The 21,343-nt window shown below is 37.0% G+C and overlaps 1 protein-coding gene across 1 annotated transcript; it reads right to left on the bottom strand.

Annotated features, from left to right (window-relative positions):
* Nucleotides 1-4,255: 4,255 nt before the first annotated feature.
* Nucleotides 4,256-15,704, bottom strand: nfatc2ip (nuclear factor of activated T cells 2 interacting protein). The gene is made up of 9 exons (XM_063018866.1): nucleotides 15,667-15,704; nucleotides 13,766-13,882; nucleotides 13,330-13,384; nucleotides 12,981-13,092; nucleotides 9,827-9,910; nucleotides 6,744-6,990; nucleotides 5,729-5,873; nucleotides 5,553-5,647; nucleotides 4,256-4,651 (listed from the first exon to the last, which is right to left on the bottom strand). The coding sequence occupies exons 1-9, from the start codon at nucleotides 15,676-15,678 to the stop codon at nucleotides 4,490-4,492; spliced, it is 1,029 nt and encodes a 342-aa protein (XP_062874936.1). The 5' UTR covers nucleotides 15,679-15,704; the 3' UTR covers nucleotides 4,256-4,489.
* Nucleotides 15,705-21,343: the final 5,639 nt, after the last annotated feature.

Here is a 21,343-nt window from a genome sequence, read left to right on the forward strand (position 1 = left end):
TAAGTACCACCCACTGCCTGGACGCATGTGTAACATGTAGAGCTGCGTCCCAATCCAAACGCTACGTACTACACAGTGTGTAGAACGGACACTATCTTTCGCGGTGTAACTCCGTAAATCTCTGTAGCCCAGTTGTATGCGAATTGAGACGCAACCTTGTTAAGTAAACATCGTCACACGATAAGCTGTTATGCTTTACTAATGCTGCCTTCAAGTCGTGTCGGAAATATCGTATTTACGAGATGAGGGCACATGAACGGCAACTCAATGTCGTATTTACCAGTGGGAAACTCGGATTTTTCGATGAGCCCCGAGTTTCCGATGTGGGGGCGTGTCATTAACAAAACGTCATGGCGACTGCCGGTATGGATGCTGCCCCTACAGTAAACGCTAAAAGTTTTGAGCTTATTAGTGGTAGTTTTGCATGTTAAATGTAAAATTCAAGCTTGTATACAAGTTTTGTACACAACGTGCACTTGTTCTGATGAAGAATAGCAACAAAGCTGATCAGAAGAACCCAAAAAGTGTTGCCTCATGAGCAGATATTTTGTGCAGATATTTTTGTGTTGTTTACGTACATTCATCCAAAATAGAGTTCCTGTTTTTGATTATACAAAAATAAAAGCATAAACAAAAGGAGTTTTGTCATGGCGTCCATTTTTACCCGACCAAAAACCACTTGAACGCACATCATTGTCGTAATTACGACCTCCGAACTCGTAAGTAGGAACTTCCGAGGAGGACTTGAAGGTAGCATAACACAAATGTGGTACCTACTACTTTTTGCCAAATGCTTATATTAAATTAGTTGTAATTACTTTTAACTTTATTATAGGAGAGAAGTAAGTCTTTTCAGAATTATGTAATAATAAGTTGTAACTATTTTTAATATTTAAAATAAAATTAAACATGCACCATCAAAAAAGGCTCATGCTTTCAGTCCACATGCTTTTAATATGGGGCAATTAATGACAATTGTTTTGCTACTTTGTGTCTGGTAGCTCGCTGGTAGTTGTTAACCTGATGCACTCATGAATGCCATACCACCACAGTCCAGAATCAGAAACAAAATGCTTTTTACAGCCTCTTTCACGTATGGACTTTTGCCTAAAAAATAAGTTACAATTTATCAAGTATCAAAGCTGCCAATACATTTACAGCATTTTGTTCAAAGCAACTTACAATTGTGGCTGAACACAGTGCGAGCAATATAGAGTTAAGAACTGTGCTTAATGGTTGTGGGGCTAAAACCTGCAACATTCTGATTAGTAGACCAGTACCTTCACCAGTGAGATACGACTTTCCCTAAATGCACTATACTGGGGTATTTAAGAACAGCTCAGTCCAAGATATATATTTTTTTAAATATATAAAAAAAATATAAACTGTCCTCATCTTGTCAGCACCCACATGACCTTAATTAGCCTATTTTGGTGTCTTTAATGCCTAAAATGACAGTTGTACTCCCTGTTTATAATGGCAAAAACTAGAGAGCATTTCTGAGACCAAATATGCTAATATTACCAATCACACTATCTCCAAAGACCTTGGCATCCTGGGTTCAACAGTTCAAAATGTAAGCAAGAAGTTTACTACTAAAAAAAAGTCAAGAAGCCATGTGAATAGATGATTTCACCCTGTAATATATGCAAAACTAAAGAAAACACTAAACAAAATGGGTCTTTGGGTGAAGGCCAAAGTGGACCATACAACTTTAAGAAAGTCATAAAGAGAGGGACTGAACTTAGCAAAAAACTTATATAGACAAACCTCAATCCTGGGAAAATGTTCTATGGACAAAAAAAAGAGCTCTTTGGCAATGCATACCAGCATTATGTAAGGTGATAGTGCTACCCAGCGAGCCACCGTGCTGCCACAGACAGGGGTTGATGTTGTGAAAGATATGGCACTAGGATGCATTGTAGGATGTTTCACCTTTGCAATGTACAGAGGTTGAAAAACCTGCTGGTAACGTATCCTTTAGGTGTCTTTTGAAGTCCATGTTTTGGCAGGGCAGAGCTGTTTTGAGATTGTATGACAGGCAGTTCTAATTGGCTCATTACTGTATGTCAAGACAGTCTTGGAACTACAAACCCCAATTCCAGAAAAGTTGGTGCACTGCAACACACTCAAAAGTTGAGACATTTGAGTCAGACTAAGGTTATAAATGTAACACCATTGTGGAAGGTTCCACAATTAGTAGTTTAACTGGTAACATGCGAGGTCATCAAAACTGAGTATTAAAGGCTTAGTCCTTGCAAGCAAGGATGGGTCGTGGTTCACCACATTGTGCCAAACTTTGAGAAGTGTGTCAGCCAGTTCAAAGTAATTAATAATTAGTTCTTTGTACCTGAAGGTATTTGAGATGGACCAAAAGACAGTGAAAACATGTTCAAACTAGTCCACGTTTGAGCTTTTTTTTTTTTTTTTTTTTTTTTCCTTTCCTTCATGTCTTACAAAAGACAAATTTGTTTACTTTTAACGAATACAACTCAGTTCATCATTGAAAACACTGAAATTTGTCTGTTAAATAAATGTTAAAGTGAATTAACAAATTACAGATTTCAGTTTTTATTGCATTTTTTATAGAAACATTTGTCTCACTACATACTTTTAGATCCTTATGTAAAAAGTTTTAAAACAAGAAGAACAGGAAGCACAAAACTCATTCATAAGAAAGGTTATGCAACACTTATGTCACCCATGTAAAAACATGCATGTACAATAACTACTTGACCTTTTGTTCAAGTCTGTTTGGACTTGGTGAAAGCAATTTTTAAGACTACAAAGTTTCATTTACAGATTTTGACATTTGTTGCACCTGGGGCAAATGTAACAATGTGATCTGCAGGTAAAATAGAATGTGTTCTTGATACAAAAATTATCACAAATTATTCAATTATTATTAGTAATTTAAGCAAATTTTAGTAAATTAAGCAAATTAGCAGCTTTGAATGCTTCACCTGAACAGTTAGGCATATAAGTAAATCATTTAAATAAGCAATAATAAACAATTGAGATGTAACTGTTTCCTAATGTGTATTGCCAATAGTATTAACTGTTTAAGAAATGGGCTGAAAAAAGTATTTAAAAAAATAGGTTGAAAAAAATGCTGTGAAGTACTTTAAGGCTGTCTGATGTTTTCTTGTTGATCAATACAAAGCATTTAATCATGCATTTATCAGTAGTGAGTTAATCAGCAATCAATTCACCACTGATTTCAAGAGTGTGGACTACTACTGTGACAATTTATATTGACCCTGGACTAGGAGTTACAATCAGTAAATATAATAGTGGAAAATTCTGTAATGCAATACATTTAAAAACCCTCAGAAAATTATGACTTCCTGTTACCTCCATCAGCTTTTCCTTTAATAAATGAAAGATGAGATTTTAAATGGTTTTGTATTTACTTGTCTTTGTCACAAACTTTTTTCCCAAAGATCCCAACAGTGTTTAATTGGTTTGAGGTTAAGATTTTTTTGTGAACATATTAAGTACTATGTTGTATCGTCATGCATCCCAGGAAGCACAGGATCCCATTAAAAATGTTGCTTAAATCCAAGGATTGTTAAAGATGGTTACGAAGGCTTACTGCCCTATACTGTTTCAAATTTTCCCAACCTCCAACACATCCGATTTAACTCATGAGCTAATTTATAAAGTTCTCCTTCAGCTGGATTTACCAAGCAGGGTAAGCATTTAAATTAGGGCACATTTAGCAGGTTCAGTAACAATTTTTTGTGCTTTAGATCTGAGCTTATAAAAATGACTACGTCTTTATACAAGCAATGAATGTGTTGCTAAAGCACAATGGTTTCTCATCTGTTATAATTTACAGTTCATTTTTTGGAACGAAAAAACAAAGATCATTTTATGAGAATTTTATTGCATTACTACTAAATTGCTGAATTTAAAACATTTAAAATAATAACAGTTTGTGGTAAGTGTATATGTTATCAATTCACTGTACTTGCTTATGAATGCTTTAGACTTATTAAAAGATAGTTTTGCATCAATTATACATTGAGCTTTGTAATGAGAGCCCACAATACAATATAATGCAAGCAAATGTGTGTCAAGAGTCTTGACACAGTAGATATGGGGCTTCCTGCAGGTTTTCTTATAGTAACACAGGGGTTTTGCTTTACATTCCTTTTCAGTCTACAAAGCAGTCCCAACATTTAGCAGTGTAAACTATAGTCTTTTTGCTTTATAAGTCTATTATCTTGTTTTAAAAATAGTACATAATTGCTGAGTTTAAGCAAAATTTTATTAAGATGTGAATCAGGCATTGCATAGGCTTTTCTAATTAACACAACCATTATAAACAACATGTTGTACGTATTATTACGAGTAATATCTCACACAACATTTAACAGCACATACATTTTTGTTTTTGTAACTGCATTTAATTAAATTTCCTTATTTCAATTTTCAGGAAGAAACTAAAAATATGTCACATGGATATAAAATAGCACTGACAGAATCAGGCCCAGACCTCAATGACATCACCATCCTCCATATCGAGCTGTGAGGGAGTCTGATTAGGTGTCACCTTTGACCCATCAAAAAGGAATTTTATCTTGCCCTTAGCAACAGCAGACAGACCAGACATGTACTGTGACAGGACAGAACCCAGGGGAGCATCCTACACAGAAGAAAGATAAATAAAATCACAAGGATGTAGGTCTCAACACAATATGTTTATGGTTCAAGCCAGGAGTATAACTAGACTATTCCAAAATATTTTTTAGTTTTTTTGCATAACCCAATTATACTGATTATTTCTGTCAATAATGCCAAATTATCCAGGCCCTGACAAAGTGAAACAACTACCACCATGTCTGATTGCTAGTATATTACTATTTCTATAAAATGTTGTAAAAGATTTTAAAACTAATAAGTTCTAAAATGTTCAGTGGAACGAACTAATAAAGAACAACAGAGGCAATAGTTCCCCTTTAGTTGTAAATAATATGTATAAATATTGATTTTTATTTATATTGGTGCTATGTATTTACTAATACAGTACTTTTAAAAAATCTGAGGCTGTGATTGCAGTTGACACTAAACTTGAATTGATAAATTATGTGTAATGTAATTGGCTGTCCTGTCATCAATGTAACCAAAGTGTAAAAAAATTACGTTAAACTCCTAATAAATAAATAAAAAAGTGTGAGCTGACACTGTTGTAACTTGTCAAACTTAATTTGTTTGGACGTTAACTGAAGTTTTTCAACCACCATTCAAACTTGTAAAAAATGGGAAAATGGGTTTTGTAAATAAACAATCCAGTATAAAGTCACTGGCAAGCTACAGTACAACCAAGGATAAATAAATAAACTAAAGAAGACTTGTCCAAACAGCAGGAAAACAAAGAGATTAAGAACTTGACAAATACTTGGAAGCATGGTATTTGTGGGTTAATCATTAGCTGCAAATAAATACTGGAAGAACAGGCTCAGCCTTAAATCTAACAGAAATCTGATCTTACAAATCTGTAGAGATGTTTAAATCTTAAACTTCTTTTTTGCATATAGGATACAAACCTTATGTACAGAATATTCTTGTGTGGATGATTTCTTCTTTCCCTGCAGTCGCACAGTGATGACATCATCTTTGTCCTCTGTCATTACAACACAGTCTGATGAAGTGTAAAATGCAAGATGTGTCAAACACAATAAATTACAAACCACATTTAAAACACATTAAAATTAGTACTTACCTATAATGTCAGCAATGCCTAGACCTAACTCTGTGGTTGTGGACGTCAAAGGAAGTTCTGTGTCTTTTCTCAGTAACAGTATTTTAGAAGGTGAGACTTTAAGTTTGACAGCTAACTTATCCACAGCAATTCTCAAAGGATCTGTCTGCAAATAAAACTTAGATCAGTATGTAAAGATCTAAGGATGCACATTAGAGTTCTCACTTCCACATCACAAGGATTAGGGACATGTTGCATGTACGGTCTGGAAAGTCTGCATCAAATTGTGTAGCTGCTCATTTATGTTATTGAACAGTAAAATACATACTGCACAAGTAATATTATATGTAACAGTACATTTGTTTTATGCAGTAATGAGTTAAAAAACGTATGTCCACATTACAGTTGTGTATATTTATGGTATTAAAAGATAAAACATGTTGATATTGTACAAAACTACACATATTTTTTATGCATTTTTGAGTTTCTAAACTTTTCTCGTGTCTGCTGGCCAAACCTTCCATTTAATTTCTTATGCCAACCCACAATATATCAAAACAGCAATAGGGAAGGTAGTGATGTGGAAGGAAGAACTGTATTTCTTTAGAAAATAAAGCTATGGTAACGTATGGGCACCTAAAATGTCTGTGTGCTTTAGACCAGCGGTCCCCAACCTTTTTTACACCACAAACCGGTTTCATATAAGATATAATTTCATGGACCGGCAGGGGCGGGGAATTTAAAATAGAATAAATGTACTACTCACAAATGCTCCCACCTAGGGGTGATAGGGAACATGTTGCTGATGTAGCGATCTCTAATTATTTATTCTTTCTGTGCGGCCCAGTAATAAATGACCCACGGACAGGGACCACTGCTTTAGACCACTCCAGTCAAAAAATTTCCAATATGCAAACCAAGGGCAATGATTACAAATTGTATATGCGCTTTGTGATCTATTGTTGTTTATACCAGGTAACAGAACTGTATTGCCACATCCAATAGTAGTTAATAGACATTCACAAGAAATTCTTACCGAAAGCACTGTAATTTTGTGGATGTCTGTTCTCCAGCGAAATTTCAGTGAGATTTCTCGAGCCTGCTCTTGGGGCTTAGGTTCGGATGTATGTTTTTTCCGTTTTTTATCAGTAGCCACAATAATGATATCATCATCATAATAGTCGTTTATTGGAAAGGAAGAACTGGTGTTTGGAATTTCTTCTGGTCTTTCAGGTAACTGACTTACAAGTAAGCCAATTCCATCCAGTGTCTTGTTGATTTCCCTTTGAGAATAGAAAAAAATATTCTACATATAAAATGTAAAAAGATTCTTTATTTTCAATACCAAAAATGCAGTCAGGGCCATAGAGAGTTCTGGCAAAAATAAACACCAGTGATGAGGTTCCAATTTTGTTTGGAATTATCTATATTGTTTAATTATCTATTTTTTGTTTCATGTAGAAAATTATTCAGATTCATTATAGAAATAAGCTGCTTTACAGTGCTCTAAAAAGTATTTGCCCCTTCCCATTTCTTTTATTTGTACACTTACAGTGGATATAAAAAGTTTACACACCCCTGTTAAAATGCCAGGTTTAGTGATGTAAAAAAAATGAGACCAAGATAAATCATTTCAGAACTTTTACCACCTTTAATGTGACCTATAACCTGTACATCTCAATTGATAAACAAACTGAAATCTTTAGGGGGAAGAAGTAACAAATAAAAAACTAAAATAATGTGGTTGCATAAGTGTGCACACCCTTACACTAATACTTTGTTGAAGCACCTTTTGATGTTATTACAGCACTCAGTGTTTTTGGGTAGGAATTTATCAGCATGGCGCATCTTCACTTAGCAATATTTGCCCACTCTTCTTTGCAAAAACGCTCCAAATCTGTCAGATTGCAGGGGCATCTCCTGTGTACAGCCCTCTTCAGATCACCCCACAGATTTTCAATCGGATTCAGATCTGGGCTCTGGCTGGGCCATTCCAAAACTTTAATCTTCTTCTGGTGAAGCCATTCTTTGGTTGATTTGGATGTATGCTTTGGGTCGTTGTCGTGCTGAAAGATGAAGTTCCTCTTCATCTTCAGCTTTCTAGCAGAAACCTGAAGGTTTTGTGCCAACATCGACTGGTATTTGGAACTGTTCATAATTCCCTCCACCTTGGCTAAGGCCCCAGTACCAGCTGAAGAAAAACAGCCCCACAGCATGATGCTGCCACCACCATGCTTCACTGTGGGTATGGTGTTCTTTTGGTGATGTGCAGTGTTGTTTTTGCGCCAAACATACCTTTTGGAATTATGGCCGAAAAGTTCAACCTTGGTTTCATCAGACCATAACACATTTTCCCACATGCTTTTAGGCGAGTTCAAATGCGTTTTTGCAAAATTCAGTCGGGCTTTGATGTTTTTTTTTGTAAGAAGAGGCTTCCGTCTTGCCACCCTACCCCATAGCCCAGACATATGAAGAATACGGGATATTGTTGTCACATGTAGTACACAGCCAGTACGTGCCAGAAATTCCTGCAACTCCTTTAATGTTGCTGTAGGCCTCTTGATAGCCTCCCTGACCAGTTTTCTTCTTGTCTTTTCATCAATTTTGGAGGGACGTCCTGTTCTTGGCAGTCACCGTTGTCCTATATTTTCTCCACTTGATGATGACTGTCTTCACTGTGTTCCATGGTTTATCTAATGCCTTGGAAATGCTTTTGTACCCTTCTCCAGACTGATGCCTTTTGACAATAAGATCCCTCTGATGCTTTGGGAGCTCTCTGCGGACCATGACTTTTGCTGTAAGACGCGACTAAGAAAATGTCAGGAAAAGCCTACTAGAACAACTAGAACTTATTTGGGGTTAATCAGAGGCACTTTAAATGATGGCAGGTGTCTACTGATTCCTATTTAACATGAGTTTGAATGTGATTGGTTCATTCTGAACACAGCCACTTCCCCAGTTATAAGAGGGTGTGCACTTATGCAACCACATTATTTTAGTTTTTTATTTGTTATTTCTTCCCCCTAAAGATTTCAGTTTGTTTTTCAATTGAGATGTACAGGTTATAGGTCACATTAAAGGTGGTAAAAGTTCTGAAATGATTTATCCTGGTCTCATTTTTTTTACATCACTAAACCTGGCATTCTAACAGGGGTGTGTAAACTTTTTATATCCACTGTATATATTTCAGATAATCAAATAACTTTTTTATGCATTTTTCCCTAATTCTTCCCCAATTTTTCCCCCAGTCTAGTTGTATCCAATTACCTGACTGCTTTACAGTGATCTGTAAAAGTATTTACCCCTTCCCAATTTCTTCTATTTTTGCATGTCACACTTATATATTTCAGATAATCAGATTACTTTTTTTATGCCTTTTTTTCAATTGTTCCTCCCAGTCTAGTAGTATCCAGTTGTATTTCCCCTCCACTGCTACAGACCTACACACCAGGCAGGTTCATAGGGAGAGCCGTCAGATTAGTCACACACTAATCTGCATAATCCCCCATCTTTATACAAGTGCCATTGGCCAGCCAGCAGAGATGGTAACTGCAGGAGTAATAAGAAATCCCTCTGGCCCTCCCACCCCCAGTCAAGCCAGTCATGTGTGTGTAGGCACCCAGTCAGCCGATATGAATTTATTTAAATGATGACTTTATTTAAAAGAAAACATGCTGGTCAGCCCTTCATGGCCCTATGTGAAAACGTAAGTGCCCCGAGCTACAAAATTAACCTGTTACATAAAATTGGTTTTAGTCAGCCACATCTAGGCACATCTATTTAAATTTAAACATCAGTTAAATAGAATCTGTCTGGCTTTGTGAAGTAAGCTAGAAAGTCTTAAAAAGCAGCACAATATGAAATTTTTTTAAATTTTCAATAGATGATAGTTGTAGGATCTGAGACATTTAGATGTGACAGATAAAAAAAATGAGTGAGGGGCAAATACTTTTTTTTTTTTTGCAGCTCTGTATATAGCCATTCTTAATTTCAGAACACATGGCACTACCTTCAGTTTTAGATCCCAGTGGTTTTTTTTAAATGACAGGTAAATAACATTGTTCTACATTAATTAGTAACAAATGTAATTCAGTATGTTCAAATAAATCTATCACTTACCTTATCTTTTTATTTGCACGTCTAGTTTTCCTAACAGATAGGGTACTGGGAGTCATAGGTGGGGAGGGGGATCGACACACCTCTCTAAAAAAGGAAAGAAATTATGGAAATGAAACAATAGAGAACCAGGGATAAAACAAAGAAATACAAGTGGAACCTTGATTTAACAGACCAAAAGGGGGGTGCACTGGTCCGTAAAATGCTATTGTCTGAACCAGCAAAGTTTTGTTTTTTTCGGAGGGTGCGAAAATATACGAAAACACAGCAGTGAGGTCCAAAAAAAAGTGCTAAACATGCACACATTTTTTGCCATGATCGTATAGTGGGGTATTTATTATTCTGAGTCTGAAGCACTGCTGGTGGCTACTGGAGCAGCGCTGGTGCATTACTAAGCACAAATTTTCTATGGGGTTGAGGTCTGGAGACTGGCTAGGCCACTCCAGGACCTTGAAATGCTTTTTACGGAGCCACTCCTTCGTTGCGCGAGCGGTGCGTTTGGGATCATTGTCATGCTGGAAGACCCAGCCACGTTCCATCTTCAATGCTCTCACTGATGGAAGGAGGTTTTGGCTTAAAATCTCACGATACATGGCCCCGTTCATTCTTCCCTCAACACGGATCAGTCGTCCTGTCCCCTTTGCAGAAAAACAGCCCCAAAGCATGATGTTTCCACCCCCAGGCTTCACAGTAGGTATGGTGTTCTTGGGTTCTTCTTCTTCCTCCAAACACGACGAGTTGAGTTTTTACCAAAAAGTTCCATTTTGGTTTCATCTGACCACATGATATTCTCCCAATCCTCTTCTGGATCATCCATATGCTCTCTGGCAAACTTCAGACGGGCCTGGACATGTACTGGCTTAAGCAGGGGGACACGCCTGGCACTGCAGGATTTGAGTCCCTCTCAGCGTAGTGTGTTACTGATGGTAGCCTTTGTTACTTTGGTCCCAGCTCTCTGCAGGTCATTCATCAGGTCCCTCAGTGTAGTTCTGGGATTTTTGCTCACTGTTCTCATGATCATTTTGACCCCACGGGATGAGATCTTGACCCCAAGGGAGATTATCAATGGTCTTGTATGTCTTCCATTTTCTTACAATTGCTCCCACAGTTGATTTATTCACACCAACCTGCTTGCCTATTGTAGATTCACACTTCCCAGCCTGGTGCAGGTCTACAATTTTCTTCCTGGTGTCCTTTGACAGCTCTTTGGTCTTGGCCATGGTTGAGTTTGGAGTCTGATTGTTTGAGGCTGTGGACAGGTGTCTTTTATACAGATAACGAGGTCAAACAGGTGCCATTAATACAGGTAACGAGTGGAGGACAGAAAAGCTTCTTAAAGAAGAAGTTACAGGTCTGTGAGAGCCAGAAATCTTGCTTGTTTGTTATTGACCAAATACTTATTTTCCACCATAATTTACAAATAAATTCTTTAAAAATCCTACAATGTGATTTCCTGGATTTTTTTTTCTCATTTTGTCTCTCATAGTTAAAGTGTACCTATGATGAAAATTACAGACCTCTCTCATCTTTCTAAGTAGGAGAACCTGCACAATCAGTGGCTGACTAAATACTTTTTGACCCCACTGTATGTACATATACAGACGTACAATAAAACGAAATTCATTCTTCGCGTATCCCAGCTTGTTTGTTAGGGTCAGAGCGCAGGGTCAGCCATCGTATGGCACCCCTGGAGCAGAGAGGATTAAGGGCCGTGCTCAAGGTCCCAACAGTGGCTGGATTCGAACTCTCAACCTTTCAGTTGATAGCCCAAAGCTCTACCTACCCACTAGGCTACCACTGTCCCAAGAACTGACATGCCCAACAGAACTCATGCTGAATGGGGACTTGAACCCCGGACTCTCAGATTAAAAGTCTGATGCTCTACAGACTGAGCTAGATCCACCCCCATGGTTCACTGGGCTCTTTTCAGCATATGCTTCAGTCTTCCTCCTCCTTCAGACATACAGCTGATCCACAGGCCTGAAAAAAATTGTTTAATCTATTGTTTCATACACAACAAAATCCCACAACTTCTGTGCCTTGTTCATGTGGTTTTGGGCATAACAAATGTGACTTCTCTTGTGCTTTTGGGTCAGTGTAGGTGTTAGTCTTAGAGTTCGAGCATGTAGTCCTTCAGCGTTTGGTATGTGCTTTGTTGTGCAAACTGAAATCTCAGTGTCCGCTGCCACCAAATCTTGCTGCAGGTCTTGAGGGTTTTTGACCACCTGCCTCATTAGGAATCTGGTGTAGGCTGGTAATAACGTCCTCTTTCAGCCATATGCAGGTAGTGTAGCCAGTGTTCCTTTAACTTGCCAAATAAGCTTCCAACTGTATCTCCAGGAACATTCAGTGTATTTGCTTTCTTTGGCATCCTATTCCTTGTTTGTGCAAGGCAAATTTCTTTTTCTCTTAACTTTTGGACAACTCCCTTTCATCTGAAGTTTGTTAATTTGCTAATAAACCTAATTTGCAAAGGGGGGGGGGGGGTAAATATTTTTAAGTGCAGATGTAAACAGAATCAAACAACCTAGCAATGTGAAGCAGGCTAGAAGTTCTCAAAAAGCTGCACATGATGCCACATTTTAAATAAATTCAAATACAGATGCAAAACAGTGACTGAAATCTACCAGTCTGGAAAATGTTACAATGCTAAAAATCTGGGACTCTAGTGAACTACAGTCATGTAAAAAAAACTCATCACAAGTTAACACAAACGTTTGTTTGCAAGTGTTACTGCCAGGGCTGGCACAACCAGTTATTAGGTTTAGAAGGTGTTTACTATTTTTACATGGATGGTAAAGGTTTTTGATAAATGTTTTAATGTTTAATGCTTTAATGTTCAAAAAAAATAACGATCATTTAAAAGCTGCATTTTGTATTAACTTGTGTTGTCTTGGGGTTAGTTGGAAGATCTGAGACATCTACATGTGATAAATTACCAAAATAGGACAAACACTTTTTACTATTACTAACTATTTTAAACATCCAGATAATCATTTAATAATAATTTTAAATAACTGCATGGTATTGTTCAAAGGCATTCAAGGGCATTGACTCACGTGCATGGCGTTAAAATGTCATTAATTAATCCAATCATGTTACTGTGTTTCTGATGTATGTAAGTATTGTTAAATGTTTTAATCTGACTAAAACTTACAGAGGTTTAATTTGATCTTGCTCCTCCTCTGAATCACTCAAGGTGATGCTGATTGGCTTGTTCTTAGGTCTAGAAGGAGACCACAGTCTAGCTTCTTCTTCCTTACTGCCTTCTAAAGAAAAAATATCCACACCAAACAGAGCTGTAATGTATTCTTTATGCACAATTATATCTAAATCAAACTGACTTAACATCAATAACAGAAAAGTGATCTTTCTATCATTCATGTTAGATGTTATTATTAACTGGCCCTTAATAATGTTTTTTTTTTGTAGAAAAGTGTACATGTGTAAAACAGTTAAATGTTTTGACAAAGCAAACTTGTAAATTACTTGTAATTCAGTGCTACCTGTGCAGTCTATTTGTTTGAAGGCAACTGGCTTCAGCTGTAGGCTGCTGTTTACCTGAAAAAAGGTAATGACCATTATGTGTTGTATACAGAAACAAACTTGTCTAATATTACCATTATTTACTTATACTACCAAGAGTCAATGTACTACTGCATAATCAAAATCATCAAATCAGAGGGTTTCTGATTTTTTTGTTCCACTGCTCACTGAACAGATTTAAGAGCAACATCAGCACAGAACTGTTTGTCAGGAGCTTCGTGGATTGGGTCTCCATATGTACAATGTAACATGTCAGCTGTATTGAGACAATTAATCACTGGATTAGTAAAAACATTTTATCTTGTTTTTATACTGACTGAATTCAGAGAACCTGTAAACTGTGCTACCACAAGACACAAAGAGTTGCAAGAGTGAATCCTCATAGTCATACTATACCTTATTTGTGTAAACAGGAACAGCTGTGATAGCAGAAGGGTCGATGATGCGTCTTCGTTTGGGAGGTGGAATTGTATGACTTGACACAATGTCTTCATCACTGTCACTGTCAGACATCTTGATTAAAAAAAAATCACATGTACATTTTAATAGTTTTATTTCTTCACAACATTTGTGTGCTTTCACAGCCAGTTGTGTTATTTTGTTTTTTAAATATTTGTTCAAGCAGGAAACTTGCACACAAGAGCCACATATAGCATATGGTGATAAAGGCATTTAAGAGGGACACAATTAAAATGTTTATTTTGTGCCTATTTTACACTCCAAACATTACAACCCAGAAAAAGTTGAGAGAGAAAATGTCAATAAAAAACATTTTATTTCCTTGCATCTTTTTATTGCATCTTTTTAACCAAGGATATCAAGCGATAGTGTTTCAAGTGTTATTTTGTCTAATTCTCCCTGCAAACACTTCTTATGTTGTGCAACAGTACAGAGTCACATTTTTCATTTAAAAATTTTCCACACATTCTCTGTTGGGGACAAGTCAGGCTGCAGGCAGGCCAGCCCAGTACCCATGCCCTCTTTTCCACAGCCATGCCTTTGTAATGTATACAGCATTTGGTTTTGCATTGCCTTGTTAAAAAATGCATAGACCCATGAAAAAGATGATGTCTTGAAGGAAGCATAAGTTGCTCTAAAATCTTTATGTACTTTTGTGCATTAATGCTGCCATCATGAAAGCTTAAATTATATTTGCTAAGGGCATTGACACAATCCTATACCACGACAGAAACTGCCTTTTAGAGTTGTCGCATATAACAGTTTGGATTGTTCTTGTCGTCTTTGGTCCGAAGCACCTGGCGTCCATTCCTTGCAAAATTACTTAATGTTTTTATGCACTGTAGAGGGATAAATATGCACAACCCCTCCAATATTTCTTTGAGGAACATTGTTTTTAAACAGTTCAATAATTTCCTCACGCAATTGTTGACAAACTGGAGATCCTCTGCCCATCTTTGCTCAAAAAAAAAAAAAAAAAATGTTCCAAATGATGATACAATCACTTGAAACTTGAAATCACATCATTATTTACTTTTTTACCTGCGTTACTAGCCCTATATTGTCCCTGTCCCAACTTTTTTTGAAATGTGTTGCAGGCTTGTAATGCAATAATGTTGGTATATTAACAGAGGAAATATACAAAACACCAGACAAAACAATAAATATATTGAGTTCTAACTGTCTGCAGTGAAATAAAAGTCAATGAAAATGAAAAAAAACCCCACATTTTTTATTTGCATTTTCCATACTTTCCGAACTTTTTATGATTTAAGGTGTAAACAATGTGCACACATTTGCACTTTTTAAAATTATAACTGTAGTTTATTCCTACATTTAATAGTTTTGCATTAAGAAATTCTTTACGGATTATCTTTAAAGGCAAATAAGGACAAAAAGTAAACAATACACCAACAGACCTTATTCTAAAAATGAATTGTCTTTACAGTTACGTAGTCAGTTAAATTAAGTTGGGTTACGTTAGACTTAAAACACCCTTGCCTGATTGTTGCCAGCCATGTAAAGATCACTTAAATAGAACCTTTCCTGCATGTTATGTAGGTATTAACAAGCAAGACACTATGTCGCGATTAAAAGAAATTCCAGTACAGATGATATGATGCTATTAAGATGATGCTTTGGCTGACTGAACTTGAAAGCACTTTGTGAACAGTGGAGCAATAATGTTTACTTATAATAATGTTTTACATCCTGAAATACAAGTATTTGTACACTGCAATATTCTGAATAGTAACGACAAATACAATATGTGTGGACAAATAAAAATCAGTTAAAAAAACTTATAATAGTTGTAACACAAGGTAGCGTTTACGACTTACCGCTTCAGCCATGTTTTGACTTCACGCGTCACCGCTTTGTGTAGCCGGAAGTAAATTATCGGCCAATAGTAGAACAGAGCGTAGAAATTTAGGCGCTCGCGCATTTCCCTGTTTTTTTTGTTTTGTTCAGAAAGTGTGTGGTGATACCCAGAGTCGTATTTCTACTAGGGCTGTCACACGATAAAAAATTTAATCGAGATTAATCGCGATTAAAGAACAAAATTAATCGCGATTAATCTCGATTAAAATTTTAATCGTGTGACAGCCCTAATATATATATACTCATCTCAATTAATCGCAAACTAATAATTAAGCAAAATTTAAACAGTTATGCACATTGTTATTGCAAGAACATGTTTACCAATAAAACATTCATAAAATATGATAAAATTATTAAATCTAAATTCATTGTAGAAAGCACATTATCTGACAAAAGTGAGGATCTTTTCCTGTTCATGACCCTGACACTGAAAACGTGCACCAACCATAATGTTTTGATCTAATATAAGGCATCAATAAAGCATCAAAACACAGATATGATTATTTCATAGATCTATTAAGAAAACCCTTTAATACTGTGTTTGTGCAGAAAGAATACTGGGAAATACTGTTCTAAATTACCATTTAAACATCTATAAATACCTGAAACAGTCAAGTTAGCAGACATTATCTATAAGTAATTGACTGTAGCTATAAAAAAAAGTGTTAATTAAAACAGTCCATGTAAACGCTTAGTCCATATAAATATCAGATACAAATGTGTTTTTAGAAAACTACAAACATCACAAATATAAATCATGTTTATAGCCATGTGATAGAATAACCTGAATAAGCTGTAGAGATGAAACATCACACAGAGTTTCACTTCTTACCGGAGGGGGAGGAGGCGGAGCTACACGGTTTTGATGGACAGCTCTAGCAGCCAATGGAAATACTCGTTACAAAGCCTGCATGATTTCATTCATCTTTTCATCAACACGTAAAAAAAGTGAAAACCGCTAAAAGTAGTTTTTCATCGGACAGTTCATGCGCTTTACATCCTAATTCATCTAAAATACAGTTAATTACCACAGAGACACACATGTATGTGGCACAAACAGCCAAATAAAAATAGTTAGATTAAAAATTTTAATCTTGATTAATTTTTTTAATCGCGATTAAAATTTTAACGCGTTAATCGCGTTAATTAACTAGTTAATTAATTAACTAGTTAATTAACGCGTTAACTAGTTAATTAACGCGTTAACGCGATTAACGACAGCCCTAATTTCTACCGTTCCTGTGATACCCACTCAGCCAGGTGGGTACACAGACACGGAACAGTGGGGAAAACTAAAACGTTATGGCGTTATAACGTTATCGCAAGCCGTTTTAACATTAAATGCCTTTCGTCAGATTATCCATGATTACATTTCAGATATCTACAAATGAGTTTTGGCTAGTAACAATTACATTTTTACTAGTCAGAATGCCATTTAAGACATCGCAACAGAATTCATCATTTGAGTCACAAAGTCTAAATTATAATTGAAGATATATTTTTTTCTGATTATTACTGGTCAAAATGTCATTTTCAAATTTTATACGTACTGGCTCGTCTTAACTGTAGTTTGCAGAATTTTTGGTGGCAAAAATAGCTGCAATCAATGCCAAGTGCTTAATATAATGTCACGAAAAATATATGCTTGAACTGCAGCATTCTGGCGTCATCCTGACCCAGAGTTTCCAGGTTTGGATTTTGCCACCAAATTTGGCTTTTTTGTAGGTGAAAAAATCACGGGGTACAATATTTGGCCCACTACGGAGCCCCTAATGCCAAGTTCACACTACACGACTTTCCAAGTCGTCAGGTCGCTGTACAGTTCACACTATACGACTGAATCTTTTGGACTCGGGAGTCTTTCAGTCAGTGTATATTTCACACTACACGACTGATCGGCAATAGGGGGTTTCACACTACACGATCAATCACCAACTGGAATCGCAGACGAGCTTCTCTGGTCTCCCTTTTTTTCTTTTTTTTTTTTTAAACACACGTGAGAAGTGACGAGAAGTTTAATGATACCACGTCCAAAAATGCACGTCAACAAATAGCGAGAGATCAAAGTTTGTGCGCTGACGTGATTAAATCAAAGAAGAAAAATAAATGAATCTGAGTGGATTTGGCAACACGAACAGTATATGGCTTGTTCTGTAGTAAGTTGGAGGTTAATAATTTTGCAATGCAGCGTGGGTGTTATGTTTTGTAGAGGACGATCAAGTCAGAAATACTGTAAAACGTGTGTGTGCCGGTGTATTCTGATATAAACTATATTAATTAACGCTGTATCCTGCGTTCTCATTGGCTGTTCGACATGTCACTCATTCCCAGTCGCACATCTGAGATCAGATATCTGACGTGCTAGAAAACTCAATCCAGTCGCCGAGCGGTCGGCGAGCCGGTCGGATCGAGTTGTAGAATAGTTCACACTTAGCGACTGAGAGCCGAGTTTTGATCGCCGAGCGAACGCTGAGTTGCTCCCGACCCGGAAAATCAAGCGCCGACCAGTCGCCGAGCGAAAATCAGGGCAAAAATCGTGTAGTGTGAACTAGGCATTAGGTGACATCCCCTAAAAAATTATTAAGTCGTGGCCACGCATCGTCTTCAAGACGCATCGTCTATATCAAAATAGCTGTCAATCAAAACAGGATTCAGCCTTTCGACTCATCCTCCGATCATCTTGCAGAAGCTCCGCGTCCAGACCCGCCCACAGCTCCATTCACCCCCAGAGACGCTCAGCGTCCGGGGGTGGGACAAAATCGTGGCATTTATCCAATGACCGGCGAGTTTCGAAGCAATGAAAAAAAACATTCCATGCAGTCCCATTGAAGTGAATAGACGCTCAGCTTCTACGGGCAAATGCATTGACGCTACGGGAATGTATGAGAAGTTAACAAAATCGAGTCAGTCGATTTGTGATAAGTAGCTGATTCTGAACGAACTCGTCTTCGAGATGAACGTGTTCTAACGCATTTGTAGTCAATGAAATGTTAACACAACTGTACATATTTGACCATTTAATTTTTGACATTTTAGGGGAAGCTGAGCTTCCCTTGCAGTTTTAGAGAAATCGCCACTGTTCCATACATTAACACATAATGTTACAAATATGGTGTGATCATCCGTACCCATTTTCTAGGGAGCCGTAGATTGTTTGTTTTAGAGTCTTGATGTAATATGCAGTCTCCCTCCTGGGTGTAACACAGTGGTTCTCAAACTTTTTCTGTCACGCCCCCCTTTCGAAGATGAAAAATTGTCATGCCCCCCCCAACAAAATGCTGACAAAAATAGGTCGTTTAACTTTGATGAAATAACTTCAAAGATCATGAATGTTCCTTTCACCTTTATTCCAGTCATTTCTGTTGTACTTTATCAAACCACTTTTTGACATATCACCAAACTGCTCTTTCAATCAGTCTGCTATTTCAAATATAAAAAAAACTAAACACATTTTGCAAACACTTTGCAAAAAATATAAAGTTGAATCTGTGCCAAAAACGTGATTTGTGAGAGTTCCGGTCTTATCACTGTATTAGTGGCTGTTTTTCTTTTCATCCCTGTCAAATACCTCTGTATCCACATCCACATTTACCTTCTGTAAATCTAGACCACGGGTGCCCACACTTTCATGGCTTGAGATCTACTGTTTCAGTCTACAGGTCATCACCATCTACTTTTTAAGGTTGGCCTCATCATTTTTCAAAAAAGCTTTGAAGCTTTTTAAATGCGCTTCAGTTCCTGTATTGATATTTAGCTTTACAGAGCAAGTGACTGAAAATTTACACTGACCTTATTCTGATTATTTGCTCTGAATGGTATCAGTCAGGTTTATGTGGTCTGGACAGGAGCTGCTGATACTGATTCTCAAGCAGTTTTACAGACCAATATTTACACCATCATTTTCATGTGGGAAAAGGTCGATTCACACAAGTAGGTTGATCCGAAAAAGCTGTCAAATATTTGGCAGTCTAATTCTTGGTTACAGCACCTTTTCATGTAGAGTTGTAGAATTTTAGTTTTAATTTTAAATTAATTTTCTATATTTGTAATTTAAGTGGCTTGTTTCACCTAAGTGCAGCGTTTCATATGAATGTCAGATAACAAACCGCAAATTAAACAAACAATGGCCACATTTCATGTCAGTCACGTTGACCTGTTTGAATGAGGCGCGATGTACCAGCGTGCACAGTGCGATCGACTGGTAGATCGCGATCGACATATTGGTCACCCCTGATCTAGACTAACCTGAAAGCACAGTTTGTTTATTGTACACCGTGAAAAGATTCCGACGTTAAAACATTGGTTCCGCCCTGTCATGCCTCTGCGCCCCACACTTTGAGAAACGCTGGTGTAACAGATGATCACACCATATTCAACTGTTTCATACGGAGCCCCTAACAATGTGTTAATGTGTGGAACGTGTGATGGTTTTATGTTTCAGTACGGAACTGTTAGAGCGACGCACACTCAGATGTATGCGGGTTTTTCATAGTAATGTTTATACACACGTTAGTTAATGTTCGCTACTGTTGTAGATTTAATAAATATAAAGTAAGCAAGTACAATGCTTTAATCGTCCATTCTGTTTATTGACTCGATAGTCAAGAAAAGGAAAAGAGTGAAACAATATTCAACTGTTTCAACCTTTTTAAGTCGTGGCCACGATCTCATTCCCACTCCTTAGTCTCGTTCACACGCCTCGTGGCCACGACTTAATTATCTCGTTCCCACGCCTTATTAATGCGTGGCCACGACTTAATTATCTCGTTCCCACGCCTTATTAATGCGTGACCACGACTTAATAAGGCGTGGCCGCGCATTTTTTTTTTTTTAGGGGATGTCACCTTAGGGGCTCCGTACCCATCTTCTTTACAAACAGTGCAAAATGAAAATGAACTGTCTTGTGAATTGTGTACTGATGCTAGTGTTGAATAAGTTAGCTGGCAGTCTGCAAACTACCGCAAACTGCTAACATGCCAGGTAAATGGGGAAAATATGTGAGATGGTATTGCAAGGACCCGGAGAAATAAAAAGTTGATTGAATAAAAAGTGTTTGACAAAAATGATAAGGAAAAGGCATTTCTCAAATACTGTAAATGTGAAATAAAAGCTCACAACAGTGACCTGGTTGCCCAACACAAATGGATGCTGCTCTTTGCTCAAATGCTAGAACATCATTTGACTCTAGTAGTCCATTTCCTAGAATGAGTACTTCAATGAGTTGCATTTGGCTGTTATGTGGCATATGTTGCATGCCCTTTAACCATTTTAATTGTTGATGATTTAGGATGTGTGGTGGAAGAAATTTCACAGAACAAAATGCACAGAGCTAATTAATTATGGATTATGTAATGGCAGCCAGATACTGTCTGCAGAGTCAGTAAAGTCATTCAACATTTAACTACTGTTTTTACATTATTATTTTCTTTTCTCATGAGTGTATATACAATATTTGTTTTTGTGTATGACTACAATAAACCTAGTAAATACAATAAAATGTTCACTCTTCACACTACCATAGGCTTACACTTTTCATAGTGGAGCCATAACTTAATTTGATTTTGTAGCGATTAACTGTGTTATTGACATAGTAAAACAAAGTATTACCAAGCCCATGTGGTTACTGTTGTAGTTAAC

Source organism: Trichomycterus rosablanca, chromosome 22 (assembly GCF_030014385.1).
Source record: "Trichomycterus rosablanca isolate fTriRos1 chromosome 22, fTriRos1.hap1, whole genome shotgun sequence".
NCBI lineage: Eukaryota > Metazoa > Chordata > Actinopteri > Siluriformes > Trichomycteridae > Trichomycterus > Trichomycterus rosablanca.